We start from the raw sequence: 21,254 nt of genomic DNA, 5'->3' as shown, positions 1-21,254 counted from the left end.
ACTAAAGTTTTAAAATCGACAAACCGGTCATTAAACGGTAAAAACCCCCCCTTTATAATAATAATATTGCTTATATATATATATTTGTATTTTTATAAAAGTAAACTAATATAGCGTTAAGCTTTGTTTAAAGATTTCCCTGTGGAACGAACCGGACTTACTAAAAACTACACTACTTTACGATTAGGTACACTGGCTATAAGTGTTGTAGCAAGGTTTAAGTATATCCATTCTATAAATAAATAAATATCTTGTGTAAAATTGTATCGTATTTAATAAGTATTTCCTTGTAAAATTTAATAGTATTTTATATACACCTCGCGAAACATCAACAGCCCTAAGAACTGTCATTAATGTGCATAAAATAGTTGTACTCTTTAATAAATATCCCTTTCTAATTCATCACTAAGAGCCGCTTTGCACAAATATTTTATACACACTAACAACATTGGGTTTACAAAATCATCATCATCATCATCATCATCATCATCATTATTATTATTATGAACCCACCCTTGTGGTCCAGTGGTTCACCCCTTTGCACTTGTGCATTGAGATGGGGGTGGGGGAGGTCTCAAGTTCGAGTCTCTCCCCTTAAAAATATTCGTGGGATTTATTTCCTGAAAGTCGAATTGCCCCGGGGAAGGTTTTACTGACTCGTATTCAGGACCCAGGTCCGACCGCCTGCCCTTCGGGATGGTATAAGGTTCGGATCCCTGTAATGCGGTTTGGGTTTCCTGCTCGAAAGCGCGTGCGTGCGTGGTAAATGAGAGTATTCGATGCCAACAACTTGCCTTTCAAAAAAAATTATTATTATTATTATTATTATTATTATTATTATTATTATTATTATTATTATTATTATTATTATTATTATTATTATTATTATTATTATTGGGTAAAGGGTTTACCCCGGCAAATATTATTAAAAAATAATAAAGAATGGATCAGTACAAAACAGCTGCTGCTAGAGCATCTAGCAGCTGAGCAAAAAACGACCTACTAGCTACCATTACATCAAGATAACTAGCCCAACCACACACAAAAAAAAAAAAAAAAAACAAAAAACGCTATCCTAAGCTAACATCCAATCGATCTTCAGCTGCGCCATATTATGCGATTCTTAAAAGTTGAGTGTCATCAACTTTAATCTAACATTTGAGCGAATCAACTCGAACACTTGATCCACCGTCTTAGGACGACCATTAAAGACCTGGTTATTCCTTTCAGCCCAAAGAGTATAAACAGAAGCCGCAAAACACAGTTTCGCCACCACACCCTTCGAGTTATTGCGACCCGCATGTTGAGCTAGAACATCACGACAAACCTTCCAATCGTTTGTACCTAATGGAAAACGCATCAAACCTTTAACTCGTTGCCAAACCATCAAGGAAAACTTACACTCAAAGAAAATATGAGCATGAGAATCCATATTATCATCACATAACATACATTTGAGAACCGGATGATTTCTCAAATCCCAAGGCTTAAGTTTATCTTGCGTTTTTAGCCGTTCTCCCATAACCAACCAAAGGATAAACGCATGCTTAGGAATACATTGAGGAAACCATACAACTTTAAACCATGAAACCGGAACCGCTCGAGGCCGTATAGCCTCCCAAACATGCGAAACCAAACACTTGTGATTAGTACCATCTATCGATCTCCAAACCAGTCGATCACTACCCTCACTAAACGTTGGAAGGTTGATGGACTGAAGCATCGGGAACAACTGCAACCATCCCGCAGGCCAACCCAGCCCATTCGGCCCAATCAACTCAGTGACTGATAATCGATCGAGGCCCAGCGAAATTATTATTATTATTATTATTATTATTATTATTATTATTATTATTATTATTATTATTATTATTATTATTATTATTATTATTATTATTATTATTATTATTATTGTTGTTGTTGTTATTATTGTGTATGCATGTGTAACAACAACAAATTATCATTAAACCTCATACAATTAACTACTGGAAGGTGATCCTCACACATCATTATTTGATTCATGTACACTTGTGTCTCATAAATTTACAGTTCTGCCCCTAGATTAATCTAGAGAGCTAAAATTATATTATTATTATGACTATACTTGTAACATCCTCAACCGGGCCTAGCTGTAAGATTACTAGTTTGCCCTTAAATTGATGTTGTGTTATTATATACTTTTATTTTTTATTTAATGTTTATTATTATTTAATGATATGGTTAGGACCAGTTTGTGACAAGGGTCACATAACAGGTTTGTTTATTTAAATTGGACTTTGTTTGGGTTGCTAAATGATGTACGAAAGATATAAGATAACTGATAAATACCCGTGTGTTGCACAGTATGGGAATTAAACCCATTTAGATGACTAGTTTAGTTCATTTCTTGCACTTTCTAGATTCTTCCTAAACCACACCCGTTCTTCATCTTCTTCACCTACCAAACCCTAATCCTAAATTCTTGTTTTAGAGCTCAAATCATTCATATCTTTGTGTTCTCTACGATTTACTGATTCTTTTAAGGTAAGATTTGTAACATTTCATGCTTTAATCTTCAAGAAAATTGGGTTTTTGTGTTAGTTTTTACAAAGTGAGTAATTTGGGTCAAAATAGTTAGATTTGATGTTGTTTGAGTCCAAATCTTGTGGGTTTATGTTTCTACATGTTTAGTGTCTTTGATTTGGTCAGTTTTGAGGTCGTAATCGAGCTCTAGAGCAAGAATTGATCGATTTTGGGTGAAACCCGTCACTTTGTCTTCAGCTTCTGCAGATGAACACAGTCGGCCGAGTGTCTCCTGACACTCGACCGACCGACTCGACCATCGACCGAGTATGTAAGACCCACGGCCGAGTGTGTCTGTGAGAGACCATCGACTGAGTGACTAGACACTCGGCCGAGTGAGTGTAGACAGTCGAACGAGTGTCTTTGGCAGTGAAATATTTTACCAAGTGTTGATTTTTAGCCGTTATGCTACCCGTTTGTATTTTGATGATCATGATGTAAATTTTGAAAGTGCATAAGTGTTAAGCAAAAAATTTTAGCGGACGCTTTTGATACAAAAATTTATATATTGTGTTATTTGGTGTTAATGGACAGTAACTAACTTGATTTGCCTTATGTTCAGGTGAAAAAGATAAGGAAGCCGCTCAGTAGTAGATTATCTGAGCTGGTTGCTGGTATTAAGTGAGTGAGACTAACTGGAGAATATAGTATATAGTAGCATGTTATATTATGACTGTCATGCTTGTTAGATATACTTATTATTGTAGTTAGTTAGTACATTGTGATGACTGCATGTTGGTTGATGCTTGTCTGCTGGAGCCCAGTGCGTCCCTATTGTGTGGTGGCCTCGGTAGGAGAGATCAACCTGCGGGTTGGGTTCCTCATGTGGTGGCCTAGACAATCGTGGTGTATATATATGTAAATGACGCGTCCGTCGCGTGTAGATTATATATATACATACGATGGTGGAGGAACTTCTGGTAAGCCCCAGTCCGATCAGCTGGTGGTTAATGTAGCATCCAGCGTTTTTCAGTTAAATTTATTTTTAACACTGTCTTTTTTTAATAATATCTTTCGTTATTTAAATTCGTAGTTTCCGTTGACTAACGTTCATAATATTTCCATTATTTAATTATAACATCACTCGTTTGCTCTAGCGTTTTTAAAATATTCGTTTGGTTAATTCCCGCACCCGCTTTGAAACTTGAGGGACCAAAGTTGGCTAGTGGGCAAACTAGTTGACTAGGTCAACTAGTCAACCCACCACTACCACCACTCATTCAATTCCACCTCTCTTTCTCTTTTTCTCTCTACTTCCATTATTGGAACTCAAACACCAAATTCACAAAATCATCATCTAAACCCGAATCAAGAAGCAAACATCAAAACAAATTACATTTTCGTGATCCTCTCTTCATCCTCTACATTTTGGTACCAATTTCATCTCGTTTGGGTAACATTTCTAAATCTCAAGATTTCTCTAAATTCGTGTTTTTGACTTGAAATGGTGTTAGTTAGTGTCTATGGCTCGTGTATAACATGAATATATGTTTCGTTTGCTCGATTTGTTGTTTTGAGTAACTAGTTTGAACATTTGAAATGGGTTTGCTTAATCTTGAATTTTGGATGAGTTAATGTTGTTAAATTGTTAAAGTTCATGTTTTAATTGTGTTACTAGTATCACTAGCTTCGTTTTGATGCGTAGGTTGATTAAGAAAACTTCAAACACATGATTATTGATTTTTGTGAATTTTGGTTAGGGTTTAATAGACTTACAACGAGCTTTTGATGTTTCGAATGCCATGAAATGTTATTAGTAAGTGTTTAGTTGTAATGTATGTTTCATTACCTTCAAAACGGCGTATTATATGTGTGAATTGGATTCTCGAATCTTAAAATGCATTTTGTAAACTTGAAACGATGATTTTGAACATTTAATGATCACTTGACGAGTTTTCGGTTATTGTAAATGATGTTTTTGCTTGATGAAAAGTAGTTAGTTGTGTTCTTTGTCAAATTACCTTTCTAGCGATATAAGATACGAGTTCTAAGTGTTTACGGTTTGTGTTTTGTGTTTGTTTGAATTTTGGGTTTGGGACATAGACAATTGAGACTGACCAGGTACCAGCACCCGTTATTAACCACGGCGCGGCCAGCCTTTGTCGCGGCGCGACAATAGGCATGGTTTGATTCTGTCTTGCTTGTCCAATATACGAAAAATGTGTGGCATGCTATGGACCTCCGATTCACATGAAGCTTATTCTAACATGCTTATATATGAATAAGTTGAAATGTCCCGTTCTTATTGATTAAAAACGTTCCATATTAATTGATTTCGTTGCGAGGTTTTGACCTCTATATGAGACGTTTTTCAAAGACTGCATTCATTTTTAAAACAAACCATAACCTTTATTTCATAAATAAAGGTTTAAAAAGCTTTACGTAGATTATCAAATAATGATAATCTAAAATATCCTGTTTACACACGACCATTACATAATGGTTTACAATACAAATATGTTACATCGAAATCAGTTTCTTGAATGCAGTTTTTACACAATATCATACAAACATGGACTCCAAATCTTGTCCTTATTTTAGTATGCAACAGCGGAAGCTCTTAGTATTCACCTGAGAATAAACATGCTTTAAACGTCAACAAAAATGTTGGTGAGTTATAGGTTTAACCTATATATATCAAATCGTAACAATAGACCACAAGATTTCTTATTTCAATACACATCCCATACATAGAGATAAAAATCATTCATATGGTGAACACCTGGTAACCGACATTAACAAGATGCATATATATAAGAATATCCCCATCATTCCGGGACACCCTTCGGATATGATATAAATTTCGAAGTACTAAAGCATCCGGTACTTTGGATGGGGTTTGTTAGGCCCAATAGATCTATCTTTAGGATTCGCGTCAATTAGGGTGTCTGTTCCCTAATTCTTAGATTACCAGACTTAATAAAAAGGGGCATATTCGATTTCGATAATTCAACCATAGAATGTAGTTTCACGTACTTGTGTCTATTTTGTAAATCATTTATAAAACCTGCATGTATTCTCATCCCAAAAATATTAGATTTTAAAAGTGGGACTATAACTCACTTTCACAGATTTTTACTTCGTCGGGAAGTAAGACTTGGCCACTGGTTGATTCACGAACCTATAACAATATATACATATATATCAAAGTATGTTTAAAATATATTTACAACACTTTTAATATATTTTGATGTTTTAAGTTTATTAAGTCAGCTGTCCTCGTTAGTAACCTACAACTAGTTGTCCATAGTTAGATGTACAGAAATAAATCGATAAATATTATCTTGAATCAATCCACGACCCAGTGTATACGTATCTCAGTATTGATCACAACTCAAACTATATATATTTTGGAATCAACCTCAACCCTGTATAGCTAACTCCAACATTCACATATAGAGTGTCTATGGTTGTTCCGAAATATATATAGATGTGTCGACATGATAGGTCGAAACATTGTATACGTGTCTATGGTATCTCAAGATTACATAATATACAATACAAGTTGATTAAGTTATGGTTGGAATAGATTTGTTACCAATTTTCACGTAGCTAAAATGAGAAAAATTATCCAATCTTGTTTTACCCATAACTTCTTCATTTTAAATCCGTTTTGAGTGAATCAAATTGCTATGGTTTCATATTGAACTCTATTTTATGAATCTAAATATAAAAAGTATAGGTTTATAGTCGGAAAAATAAGTTACAAGTCATTTTTGTAAAGGTAGTCATTTCAGTCGAAAGAACGACGTCTAGATGACCATTTTAGAAAACATACTTCCACTTTGAGTTTAACCATAATTTTTGGATATAGTTTCATGTTCATAATAAAAATCATTTTCTCAGAATAACAACTTTTAAATCAAAGTTTATCATAGTTTTTAATTAACTAACCCAAAATAGCCCGCGGTGTTACTACGACGGCGTAAATCCGGTTTTACGGTGTTTTTCGTGTTTCCAGGTTTTAAATCATTAAGTTAGCATATCATATAGATATAGAACATATGTGTAGTTAATTTTAAAAGTCAAGTTAGAAGGATTAACTTTTGTTTGCGAACAAGTTTAGAATTAACTAAACTATGTTCTAGTGATTACGAGTTTAAACCTTCGAATAAGATAGTTTTATATATATGAATCGAATGATGTTATGAACATTATTACTACCTCAAGTTTAGTAGGTAAACCTACTGGAAGTGATAAGAAATGATCTAGCTTGAAAGGATCTTGAATGGCTTGAAAGTTCTTGAAGTAGGATCATGACACAAAAACAAGTTCAAGTAAGATTTTTACTCGAATTAAGATAGTTTATAGTTATAGAAATTGAATCAAAGTTTGAATATGAATATTACCTTGAATAAGAAAGATAACCTACTGTATATAACAAAGGTTTCTTGATCTTAGATGATTACTTGGAATGGATTAGAAAGCTTGGAAGTAAATTAGTAAACTTGAAGGGATTTTTGAAGTGTTCTTGAAGTGTTCTTCCTATGATGATTATAGCTTGATTCTTGAAGTGATTTTTGATGAAGATGATGATTAAATACTGGAAAAATACGTTCATAATAGTGTGTGTGTGTGTGTTGAGAGAGAATTAGAAAGAGAATTGAAAGTGAAATGGAGTGAATGATGAGTGGTAATTGGTGAGTGGGGTTAAAAGGAGTTCTAGTTAGTTGACTAGCTCATGGTAGAAGTTAAAATTGATTAGTCATACATGACATAATCAAGAGTGGAATCCCATGCTAGTTCCTATTGGTATATACTTATAGTAAGTACGTTTTGAAGCTGTGTATAATACGGGTAAGAATACGACTAGAATTCTTGATGAAAGAAAAGAATGGAAAAGTAACTGTAACCATTTTCGTTAAGTATGAGTGTTTTGATATATGTCTTGAAGTCTTCCAAAAGTATTTTAATACATCTAAATACACTACATGTATATACATTTTAACTGAGTCGTTAAGTCATCGTTAGTCGTTACATGTAAGTGTCGTTTTGAAACCTTTAAGTTAACGATCTCAATTAATGTTGTTAACCCATTGTTTATTATATCTAATGAGATGTTAAATTATTATATTATCATGATATTATGATATATTAATATATCTTAATATGATATATATACATTTAAATGTCGTTACAACGATAATCGTTACATATATGTCTCGTTTCGAAATCCTTAAGTTAGTAGTCTTGTTTATATGTATATAACTCATTGTTAATATAATTATGGAGATACTTACTTATCATAATCTCATGTTAACCATATGTATATCCATATATATATCATCATGTCGTTTTTACAAGTTTTAACGTTCGTGAATCGCCGGTCAACTTGGGTGGTCAATTGTCTATATGAAACATATTTCAATTAATCAAGTCTTAACAAGTTTGATTGCTTAACATGTTGGAAACATTTAATCATGTAAATATCAATCTCAATTAATATATATAAACATGGAAAAGTTCGGGTCACTACAGTACCTACCCGTTAAATAAATTTCGTCCCGAAATTTTAAGCTGTTGAAGGTGTTGACGAATCTTCTGGAAATAGATGCGGGTATTTCTTCTTCATCTGATCTTCACGCTCCCAGGTGAACTCGGGTCCTCTACGAGCATTCCATCGAACCTTAACAATTGGTATCTTGTTTTGCTTAAGTCTTTTAACCTCACGATCCATTATTTCGACGGGTTCTTCGATGAATTGGAGTTTTTTGTTGATTTGGATTTCATCTAACGGAATAGTGAGATCTTCTTTAGCAAAACATTTCTTCAAATTCGAGACGTGGAAAGTGTTATGTACAGCCGCGAGTTGTTGAGGTAACTCAAGTCGGTAAGCTACTGGTCCGACACGATCAATAATCTTGAATGGTCCAATATACCTTGGATTTAATTTCCCTCGTTTACCAAATCGAACAACGCCTTTCCAAGGTGCAACTTTAAGCATGACCATCTCTCCAATTTCAAATTCTATATCTTTTCTTTTAATGTCAGCGTAGCTCTTTTGTCGACTTTGGGCGGGTTTCAACCGTTGTTGAATTTGGATGATCTTCTCGGTAGTTTCTTGTATAATCTTCGGACCCGTAATCTGTCTATCCCCCACTTCACTCCAACAAATCGGAGACCTGTACTTTCTACCATAAAGTGCTTCAAACGGCGTCATCTCAATGCTTGAATGGTAGCTGTTGTTGTAGGAAAATTCTGCTAATGGTAGATGTCGATCCCAACTATTTCCGAACTCAATAACACATGCTCGTAGCATGTCTTCAAGCGTTTGTATCGTCCTTTCGCTCTGCCCATCAGTTTGTGGATGATAGGCAGTACTCATGTCTAGACGAGTTCCTAATGCTTGCTGTAATGTCTGCCAGAATCTTGAAATAAATCTGCCATCCCTATCAGAGATAATAGAGGTTGGTATTCCATGTCTGGAGACGACTTTCTTCAAATACAGTCGTGCTAACTTCTCCATCTTGTCATCTCCTCTTATTGGCAGGAAATGTGCTGATTTGGTGAGACGATCAACTATTACCCAAATAGTATCAAAACCACTTGCAGTCCTTAGCAATTTAGTGATGAAATCCATGGTAATGTTTTCCCATTTCCATTCCGGGATTTCGGGTTGTTGAAGTAGACCTGATGGTTTCTGATGCTCAGCTTTGACCTTAGAACACGTCAAACATTCTCCTACGTATTTAGCAACATCGGCTTTCATACCCGGCCACCAAAAATATTTCCTGAGATCCTTGTACATCTTCCCCGTTCCAGGATGTATTGAGTATCTGGTTTTATGAGCTTCTCTAAGTACCATTTCTCTCATATCTCCAAATTTTGGTACCCAAATCCTTTCAGCCCTATACCGGGTTCCGTCTTCCCGAATATTAAGATGGTTCTCCGATCCTTTAGGTATTTCATCCTTTAAATTTCCCTCTTTTAAAACTCCTTGTTGCGCCTCCTTTATTTGAGTAGTAAGGTTATTATGAATCATTATATTCATAGATTTTACTCGAATGGGTTCTCTGTCCTTCCTGCTCAAGGCATCGGCTACCACATTTGCCTTCCCCGGGTGGTAACGAATCTCAAAGTCGTAATCATTCAATAATTCAATCCACCTATGCTGCCTCATATTCAGTTGTTTCTGATTAAATATGTGTTGAAGACTTTTGTGGTTGGTATATATAATACTTTTGACCCCATATAAGTAGTGTCTCCAAGTCTTTAATGCAAAAACAACTTCGCCTAATTCCAAATCATGCGTCGTATAATTTTGTTCGTGAATCTTCAATTGTCTAGACGCATAAGCAATCACCTTCGTTCGTTGCATTAATACACAACCGAGACCTTGCTTTGATGCGTCACAATAAATCACAAAATCATCATTCCCTTCAGGCAATGACAATATAGGTGCCGTAGTTAGCTTTTTCTTCAATAACTGAAACGCTTTCTCTTGTTCATCATTCCATTCAAATTTCTTCCCTTTATGCGTTAATGCAGTCAAGGGTTTTGCTATTCTGGAAAAGTCTTGGATGAACCTTCTGTAGTAACCAGCTAGTCCTAAAAACAGGCGTATGCGTTTCGGAGTTTTCGGGGTTTCCCACTTTTCAACAGTTTCTATCTTTGCCGGATCCACCTTAATACCTTCTTTGTGTAAAGACCCGTCCTAATCCATCCAGACGAAGTCCATATCGATTACAAACGATTCACAACAGTTGATTACATCGCGAGGTAATTAACCTCTATATGATAAATTTTACAAACATTGCATTCGTTTTTAAAAGACAAACTTTCGTTACATCGGCAGTTGACAGGCATCTAAAGCATTTCATAATATATCCAAATATAATTGACTTAATAATAATCTTGATGAACTCAACGACTCGAATGCAACATCTTTTGAAATATGTCATGAATGACTCCAAGTAATATCTCTAATATGAGCAAATGCACAGCGGAAGATTTCTTTCGTACCTGAGAATAAACATGCTTTAAAGTGTCAACCAAAAGGTTGGTGAGTTCATTAGTTTATCATAAAGAATCATTTCATAATTTTAATAGACCACAAGATTTCATACTTTCATTTCTCATAATCATACGTCCCATGCATAGAGACAAAAATATCATTCATATGGATTGAACACCTGGTAACCGACATTCACAATATGCATATAAGAATATCCCCATCATTCCGGGATCCTCCTTCGGACATGATATAAATTTCGAAGTACTAAAGCATCCGGTACTTTGGATGGGGCTTGTTGGGCCCGATAGATCTATCTTTAGAGTTCGCGTCAATTAGGGTGTCTGTTCCCTAATTCTTAGATTACCAGACTAAATAGGGGCATATTTGTAGTGACCCGAACTTTTCCATGTTTATATATATTAATTGAGATTGATATTTACATGATTAAATGTTTCCAACATGTTAAGCAATCAAACTTGTTAAGACTTGATTAATTGAAATATGTTTCATATAGACAATTGACCACCCAAGTTGACCGGTGATTCACGAACGTTAAAACTTGTAAAAACTATATGATGACATATATATGGTTATATATATAGTTAACATGATATTATGATAAGTAAACATATCGTTAATTATATTAACAATGAACTACATATGTAAAAACAAGACTACTAACTTAATGATTTTGAAACGAGACATATATGTAACGATTATCGTTGTAACGACATTTAATGTATATATATATATATATATATATATATATATATATATATATATATATATATATATCATATTAAGAGATATTCGTACATCATAATATCATGATAATATAATAATTTAAAATCTCTTTTGATATTATAAACATTGGGTTAACAACATTTAACAAGATCGTTAACCTAAAGGTTTCAAAACAACATTTACATGTAATGACTAACGATGACTTAACGACTCAGTTAAAATGTATATACATGTAGTGTTTTAATATGTATTTATACACTTTTGAAAGACTTCAATACACTTATCAAAATACTTCTACTTAACAAAAATGCTTACAATTACATCCTCGTTCAGTTTCATCAACAATTCTACTCGTATGCACCCATATTCGTACTCGTACAATACACAGCTTTTAGATGTATGTACTATTGGTATATACACTCCAATGATCAGCTCTTAGCAGCCCATGTGAGTCACCTAACACATGTGGGAACCATCATTTGGCAACTAGCATGAAATATCTCATAAAATTACAAAAATATGAGTAATCATTCATGACTTATTTACATGAAAACAAAATTACATATCCTTTATATCTAATCCATACACCAACGACCAAAAACACCTACAAACACTTTCATTCTTCAATTTTCTTCATCTAATTGATCTCTCTCAAGTTCTATCTTCAAGTTCTAAGTGTTCTTCATATATTCTACAAGTTCTAGTTACATAAAATCAAGAATACTTTCAAGTTTGCTAGCTCACTTCCAATCTTGTAAGGTGATCATCCAACCTCAAGAAATCTTTGTTTCTTACAGTAGGTTATCATTCTAATACAAGGTAATAATCATATTCAAACTTTGGTTCAATTTCTATAACTATAACAATCTTATTTCAAGTGATGATCTTACTTGAACTTGTTTTCGTGTCATGATTCTGCTTCAAGAACTTCGAGCCATCCAAGGATCCATTGAAGCTAGATCCATTTTTCTCTTTTCCAGTAGGTTTATCCAAGGAACTTAAGGTAGTAATGATGTTCATAACATCATTCGATTCATACATATAAAGCTATCTTATTCGAAGGTTTAAATTTGTAATCATTAGAACATAGTTTAGTTAATTCTAAACTTGTTCGCAAACAAAAGTTAATCCTTCTAACTTGACTTTTAAAATCAACTAAACACATGTTCTATATCTATATGATATGCTAACTTAATGATTTAAAACCTGGAAACACGAAAAACACCGTAAAATTGGATTTACGCCGTCGTAGTAACACCGCGGGCTGTTTTGGGTTAGTTAATTAAAAACTATGATAAACTTTGATTTAAAAGTTGTTATTCTGAGAAAATGATTTTTATTATGAACATGAAACTATATCCAAAAATTATAGTTAAACTCAAAGTGGAAGTATGTTTTCTAAAATGGTCATCTAGACGTCGTTCTTTCGACTGAAATGACTACCTTTACAAAAACGACTTGTAACTTATTTTTCCAACTATAAACCTATACTTTTTCTGTTTAGATTCATAAAATAGAGTTCAATATGAAACCATAGCAATTTGATTCACTCAAAACGGATTTAAAATGAAGAAGTTATGGGTAAAACAAGATTGGATAATTTTTCTCATTTTAGCTACGTGAAAATTGGTAACAAATCTATTCCAACCATAACTTAATCAACTTTTATTGTATATTATGTAATCTTGAGATACCATAGACACGTATACAATATTTCGACCTATCATGTCGACACATCTATATATATTTCGGAACAACCATAGACACTCTATATGTGAATGTTGGAGTTAGCTATACAGGGTTGAGGTTGATTCCAAAATATATATAGTTTGAGTTGTGATCAATACTGAGATACGTATACACTGGGTCGTGGATTGATTCAAGATAATATTTATCGATTTATTTCTGTACATCTAACTGTGGACAACTAGTTGTAGGTTACTAACGAGGACAGCTGACTTAATAAACTTAAAACATCAAAATATATTAAAAGTGTTGTAAATATATTTTGAACATACTTTGATATATATGTATATATTGTTATAGGTTCGTGAATCAACCAGTGGCCAAGTCTTACTTCCCGACGAAGTAAAAATATGTGAAAGTGAGTTATAGTCCCACTTTTAAAATCTAATATTTTTGGGATGAGAATACATGCAGGTTTTATAAATGATTTACAAAATAGACACAAGTACGTGAAACTACATTCTATGGTTGAATTATCGAAATCAAATATGCCCCTTTTTATTAAGTCTGGTAATCTAAGAATTAGGGAACAGACACCCTAATTGACGCGAATCCTAAAGATAGATCTATTGGGCCTTACAAACCCCATCCAAAGTACCGGATGCTTTAGTACTTCGAAATTTATATCATATCCGAAGGGTGTCCCGGAATGATGGGGATATTCTTATATATGCATCTTGTTAATGTCGGTTACCAGGTGTTCACCATATGAATGATTTTTATCTCTATGTATGGGATGTGTATTGAAATATGAAATCTTGTGGTCTATTATTATGATTTGATATATATAGGTCAAACCTATAACTCACCAACATTTTTGTTGACGTTTAAAGCATGTTTATTCTCAGGTGAATATTAAGAGCTTCCGCTGTTGCATACTAAAATAAGGGCAAGATTTGGAGTCCATGTTTGTATGATATTGTGTAAAAACTACATTCAAGAAACTGATTTCGATGTAACATATTTGTATTGTAAACCATTATGTAATGGTCGTGTGTAAACAGGATATTTTAGATTATCATTATTTGATAATCTACGTAAAGCTTTTTAAACCTTTATTTATGAAATAAAGGTTATGGTTTGTTTTAAAAATGAATGCAGTCTTTGAAAAACGTCTCACATAGAGGTCAAAACCTCGCAACGAAATCAATTAATATGGAACGTTTTTAATCAATAAGAACGGGACATTTCAGTTGGTATCCGAGCGTTGGTCTTAGAGAACTAGAATTTTGCATTAGTGTGTCTTATCGAGTTTGTTTGGATGCATTAGTGAGTCTGGACTTCGACCGTGTTTACTTGAAAAATGATTGCTTAACAAATTTTGTTGGAAACTATATATTTTTAACATGTGAATATTATGTGATATATTAATCTCTTAACGCGTTTGATATTATGTGATAGATGTCTACCTCTAGAACAAGTCCCATTGACTCACCTAATAATAATGAAGAGTCAAATGTAAATTGGAATGATTCATGGACTGATTCACAAGTTCCCGAAGAGGAACCGGAAGAAGAGTCGGAACCGGAAGAAGAATCGGAACCGGACGAAGAATCGGAACCGGAAGAAGAATCGGAACCGGTGGGGGAAATAATAAAACGGTTAAGTAAAAGAGAATCCTCAACCAACCGACCAAGGTTAATTATGGTCAATGGTGTTTCCGCCAAGGAAGCAAAATATTGGGAGGATTACCAATTCTCCGATGAATAGGATTCCGACGAGAATTCCAATGATGTTATAGAAATTACCCCAACTGAATTTAAAAAGGCAAAAGAAAATAATAAGGGAAAGGGCATAAAAATAGAGAAATCTAATTCCAACCCCGATGAACTTTATATGTATCGTCAACCCCCGAAGTTCTTAAGTTGTAACAATGACCCGGGAACCTCTAAACCACCAGGTTTTTCTAAACCAATGTGGACAACGACGGCTCGTATTAGGGGAACATCATATATCCCTAGAAACTTGGCAAAACGAACCAAAACCGAAGAAGAAGAAACGAGCGAGTTGGAATAAGATAGTTGTATTCGTGTGGTGTAATATATGTAATATAGCGTTCTTATGCTTTATTATATATGTAAAAATTGCTTGTATTAATAAGTATTTTTTTATGAATCTAACTCTTGTCTATTTTACAGTTTAAAAACACAAAATGGATAGACAACCCAATATTTTAAGAGACCTACCCGGAGACATGATTGATGAAATATTGTCTAGAGTCGGCCAGAATTCCTCGGCACAACTATTTAAGGCGAGATCAGTTTGTAAGACATTCGAAGAACGTTCCAAGAATGTCTTGGTTTATAAGAGACTTTCATTTGAAAGATGGGGGATATCACATTGGGAAACCCATAAGTTACGATGTGTTTACTTTGACGCATATATTGCGGGGAACCCAAATGCTATTTTACGCAACGGGTTAAGAAATTATTTTGACTCAATATATCCGAATATTGGACTTCGTGATTTAGAAAAAGCGGCTAACATGCAACATAAAGAAGCATGTTATGCTTACGGATTAGTAATGTTCGCTTCTCACCAAAGTGAGAACAAGAACATCGGGCTACAACTATTAAACAAAACGTTTCCACAAGTGACGGAGTCGGTAATTGGGGTAAGAAATGAGGTTTTTAGATTATTACGGGACTGTTGGACATTACGTAACCCTCGTCCCTTTGACGACGTTACAACACGCTGTCTTATCAACGGCCATAACGGTTATGTTGCACAAGACCAAGGATGGGAAGTAGTCCTAGTAAAACCAGAATGCATGACTTGTTTCTGGACGTATGAATTACGTGTCTTTATTGCCTTTACTGAACGACTTGTGTACTAGCTAGAATTATCTTCACAACTATCTTGTATCAAAGTTATTGTGTGCTATATTTCATGCTTTATGTAAAATAAGGGTATTGTAAGTTTGTAAAATATTGTATAAAAGTTTGAACGCGAAATATTATTATAATCAGTTTTTCATATAGAATTGTAGTAGTTGAATTGTATATTAGCTACTAAGTATGAACTTAACGGGTAGGTACTACCCGAATTTAAACTTATAAAATGCTAATATGAAGAAAAAGCTTTTATAAATGAGTTCATATTATGCTACGAAATACTATTAACTACTCTTAATATTCTGTATGATTAACTTGTTCCATTTGACTATTTTGAAGGAAATGGCACCGACTACTCGACACACCGTGAATATGAATGAAGAGGAATTCCGTACTTTTCTAGCTTCAAACATAGCCGCAGTACAGGCTGCGCTACATACCAACAATAACCTTGGATCTAGCAGTACAGGAAATCGTGTAGGATGCACCTACAAAGAATTCACTGCCTGCAAACCTTTGGAATTTGATGGAACCGAAGGACCGATCGGATTGAAACGGTGGACCAAGAAGGTCGAATCGGTGTTTGCCATAAGTAAGTGTACTGAAGAGGACAAAGTGAAGTACGCTACACATACCTTCACAGGTTCTGCGTTAACATGGTGGAATACCTATCTAGAGCAAGTGGGACAAGATGATGCGTACGCACTACCGTGGTCAGCATTCAAGCACTTGATGAACGAGAAGTACCGTCCCAGAACCGAGGTCAATAAGCTCAAGACAGAACTTAGAGGGTTACGAACCCAAGGATTTGATATTACCACGTACGAAAGACGATTCACAGAATTGTGCCTATTGTGTCCGGGAGCATTCGAAGATGAGGAAGAGAAGATCGACGCGTTTGTGAAAGGATTACCGGAAAGAATCCAAGAAGATATAAGTTCACACGAGCCTGCCTCCATACAACAGGCATGTAGAATGGCTCACAAACTAGTGAACCAGATTGAAGAAAGAATTAAAGAACAGACTGCTGAAGAGGCCAATGTGAAGCAAGTAAAAAGAAAGTGGGAGGAAAACGGTGATAAGAATCACCAATACAACAACAACAGCAATTACAACAATAATCGCAATAATTATCCCAACAATCGCAACATCAATAGCAACTACAACAAACGGCCCAACAACAACAACAACAACAATAACAGCAACTACAACAATCATCCCAACAACAATAATAACCGCAACAACAACAACAATCAGAAGCAGCTATGCCAAAGGTGTGAAAAGTATCACTCGGGGTTCTGCACCAAGTTTTGCAACAAGTGTAAAAGAAATGGTCATAGCGCGGCGAAGTGTGAGGTCTACGGACCAGGGGTTAATAGAACGAAAGGAACAAATGGTGTCGGAACGAGTAATGGCAGAGCAAGTAGTGTCGGAGCAAGTTATGCCAATGTAGTTTGTTATAAATGTGGAAAACCGGGCCACATTATTAGAAATTGCCCGAACCAGGAGAACACGAATGGACAAGGCCGCGGAAGAGTTTTCAATATTAATGCGGCAGAGGCACAGGAAGACCCGGAGCTTGTTACGGGTACGTTTCTTATTGACAATAAATCTGCTTACGTTTTATTTGATTCGGGTGCGGATAGAAGCTATATGAGTAGAGATTTTTGTGCTAAATTAAATTGTCCATTGACGCCTTTGGATAGTAAATTTTTACTCGAATTAGCAAATGGTAAATTAATTTCAGCAGATAATATATGTCGGAATCGAGAAATTAAACTGGTTAGCGAAACATTTAAGATTGATTTGATACCAGTAGAGTTAGGGAGTTTTGATGTGATAATCGGTATGGACTGGTTGAAAGAAGTGAAAGCGGAGATCGTTTGTTACAAAAATGCAATTCGCATTATACGAGAAAAAGGAAAACCCTTAATGGTGTACGGAGAAAAGGGCAACACGAAGCTACATCTTATTAGTAATTTGAAGGCACAAAAACTAATAAGAAAAGGTTGCTATGCTGTTCTAGCACACGTCGAGAAAGTACAAACTGAAGAAAAGAACATCAATGATGTTCCCATTGCAAAAGAATTTCCCGATGTATTTCCGAAAGAATTACCGGGATTACCCCCACATCGATCCGTTGAATTTCAAATAGATCTTGTACCAGGAGCTGCACCAATAGCTCGTGCTCCTTACAGACTCGCACCCAGCGAGATGAAAGAACTACAAAGCCAATTACAAGAACTTTTAGAGCGTGGTTTCATTCGACCAAGCACATCACCATGGGGAGCTCCTGTTTTGTTTGTCAAGAAGAAAGATGGTACATTCAGGTTGTGTATCGACTACCGAGAGTTGAACAAACTTACCATCAAGAACCGCTACCCACTACCGAGAATCGACGACTTATTTGATCAACTACAAGGCTCGTCTGTTTATTCAAAGATTGACTTACGTTCCGGGTATCATCAAATGCGGGTGAAAGAAGATGATATTCCAAAGACTGCTTTCAGAACACGTTACGGTCATTACGAGTTTATGGTCATGCCGTTTGGTTTAACTAATGCACCAGCTGTGTTCATGGACCTTATGAACCGAGTGTGTGGACCATACCTTGACAAGTTTGTCATTGTTTTCATTGATGACATACTTATTTACTCAAAGAATGACCAAGAACACGGTGAACATTTGAGAAAGGTGTTAGAAGTATTGAGGAAGGAAGAATTGTACGCTAAGTTTTCAAAGTGTGCATTTTGGTTGAAAGAAGTTCAATTCCTCGGTCACATAGTGAACAAAGAAGGTATTAAGGTGGATCCGGCAAAGATAGAAATTGTTGAAAAGTGGGAAACCCCGAAAACTCCGAAACACATACGCCAGTTTTTAGGACTAGCTGGTTACTACAGAAGGTTCATCCAAGACTTTTCCAGAATAGCAAAACCCTTGACTGCATTAACGCATAAAGGGAAGAAATTTGAATGGAATGATGAACAAGAGAAAGCGTTTCAGTTATTGAAGAAAAAGCTAACTACGACACCTATATTGTCATTGCCTGAAGGGAATGATGATTTTGTGATTTATTGTGACGCATCAAAGCAAGGTCTCGATTGTGTATTAATGCAACGAACGAAGGTGATTGCTTATGCGTCTAGACAATTGAAGATTCACGAACAAAATTATACGACGCATGATTTGGAATTAGGCGCGGTTGTTTTTGCATTAAAGACTTGGAGGCACTACTTATATGGGGTCAAAAGTATTATATATACCGACCACAAAAGTCTTCAACACATATTTAATCAGAAACAACTGAATATGAGGCAGCGTAGGTGGATTGAATTGTTGAATGATTACGACTTTGAGATTCGTTACCACCCGGGGAAGGCAAATGTGGTAGCCGATGCCTTGAGCAGGAAGGACAGAGAACCCATTCGAGTAAAATCTATGAATATAATGATTCATAATAACATTACTACTCAAATAAAGGAGGCGCAACAAGGAGTTTTAAAAGAGGGAAATTTAAAGGATGAAATACCCAAAGGATCGGAGAAGCATCTTAATATTCGGGAAGACGGAACCCGGTATAGGGCTGAAAGGATTTGGGTACCAAAATTTGGAGATATGAGAGAAATGGTACTTAGAGAAGCTCATAAAACCAGATACTCAATACATCCTGGAACGGGGAAGATGTACAAGGATCTCAGGAAATATTTTTGGTGGCCGGGTATGAAAGCCGATGTTGCTAAATACGTAGGAGAATGTTTAACGTGTTCTAAGGTCAAAGCTGAGCATCAGAAACCATCAGGTCTACTTCAACAACCCGAAATCCCAGAATGGAAATGGGAAAACATTACCATGGATTTCATCACTAAATTGCCAAGGACTGCAAGTGGTTTTGATACTATTTGGGTAATAGTTGATCGTCTCACCAAATCAGCACACTTCCTGCCAATAAGAGAAGATGACAAGATGGAGAAGTTAGCACGACTGTATTTGAAGGAAGTCGTCTCCAGACATGGAATACCAATCTCTATTATCTCTGATAGGGATGGCAGATTTATTTCAAGATTCTGGCAGACATTACAGCAAGCATTAGGAACTCGTCTAGACATGAGTACTGCCTATCATCCACAAACTGATGGGCAGAGCGAAAGGACGATACAAACGCTTGAAGACATGCTACGAGCATGTATTATTGATTTCGGAAACAGTTGGGATCGACATCTACCGTTAGCAGAATTTTCCTACAACAACAGCTACCATTCAAGCATTGAGATGGCGCCGTTTGAAGCACTTTATGGTAGAAAGTGCAGGTCTCCGATTTGTTGGAGTGAAGTGGGGGATAGACAGATTACGGGTCCGGAGATTATACAAGAAACTACTGAGAAGATCATCCAAATTCAACAACGGTTGAAAACCGCCCAAAGTCGACAAAAGAGCTACGCTGAAATTAAAAGAAAAGATATAGAATTTGAAATTGGAGAGATGGTCATGCTTAAAGTTGCACCTTGGAAAGGCGTTGTTCGATTTGGTAAACGAGGGAAATTAAATCCAAGGTATATTGGACCATTCAAGATTATTGATCGTGTCGGACCAGTAGCTTACCGACTGGAGCTACCTCAACAACTCGCGGCTGTACATAACACTTTCCACGTCTCGAATTTGAAGAAATGTTTTGCTAAAGAAGATCTCACTATTCCGTTAGATGAAATCCAAATCAACGAAAAACTTCAATTCATCGAAGAACCCGTCGAAATAATGGATCGTGAGGTTAAAAGACTTAAGCAAAACAAGATACCAATTGTTAAGGTTCGATGGAATGCTCGTAGAGGACCCGAGTTCACCTGGGAGCATGAAGATCAGATGAAGAAGAAATACCCGCATCTATTTCCAGAAGATTCGTCAACACCTTCAACAGCTTAAAATTTCGGGACGAAATTTATTTAACGGGTAGGTACTGTAGTGACCCGAACTTTTCCATGTTTATATATATTAATTGAGATTGATATTTACATGATTAAATGTTTCCAACATGTTAAGCAATCAAACTTGTTAAGACTTGATTAATTGAAATATGTTTCATATAGACAATTGACTACCCAAGTTGACCGGTGATTCACGAACGTTAAAACTTGTAAAAACTATATGATGACATATATATGGTTATATATATAGTTAACATGATATTATGATAAGTAAACATATCGTTAATTATATTAACAATGAACTACATATGTAAAAACAAGACTACTAACTTAATGATTTTGAAACGAGACATATATGTAACGATTATCGTTGTAACGACATTTAATGTATATATATATATATATATATATATATATATATGTATATATATATATATATATATATATATATATATATATCATATTAAGAGATATTCGTACATCATAATATCATGA

General features: G+C 35.2%; 1 protein-coding gene across 1 annotated transcript; it reads right to left on the bottom strand.

Moving 5' to 3' along the window:
- Positions 1-947: 947 nt before the first annotated feature.
- Positions 948-1,723, bottom strand: LOC139849295 (uncharacterized). Its single transcript, XM_071838954.1, has 2 exons — positions 1,146-1,723; positions 948-1,026 (listed from the first exon to the last, which is right to left on the bottom strand). The coding sequence occupies exons 1-2, from the start codon at positions 1,721-1,723 to the stop codon at positions 948-950; spliced, it is 657 nt and encodes a 218-aa protein (XP_071695055.1).
- Positions 1,724-21,254: the final 19,531 nt, after the last annotated feature.

This window comes from Rutidosis leptorrhynchoides, chromosome 1, assembly GCF_046630445.1.
Source record: "Rutidosis leptorrhynchoides isolate AG116_Rl617_1_P2 chromosome 1, CSIRO_AGI_Rlap_v1, whole genome shotgun sequence".
NCBI lineage: Eukaryota > Viridiplantae > Streptophyta > Magnoliopsida > Asterales > Asteraceae > Rutidosis > Rutidosis leptorrhynchoides.
Note: the sequence above shows the minus strand (reverse complement) of the source record. Positions and strands in the feature narration are given on the sequence as shown.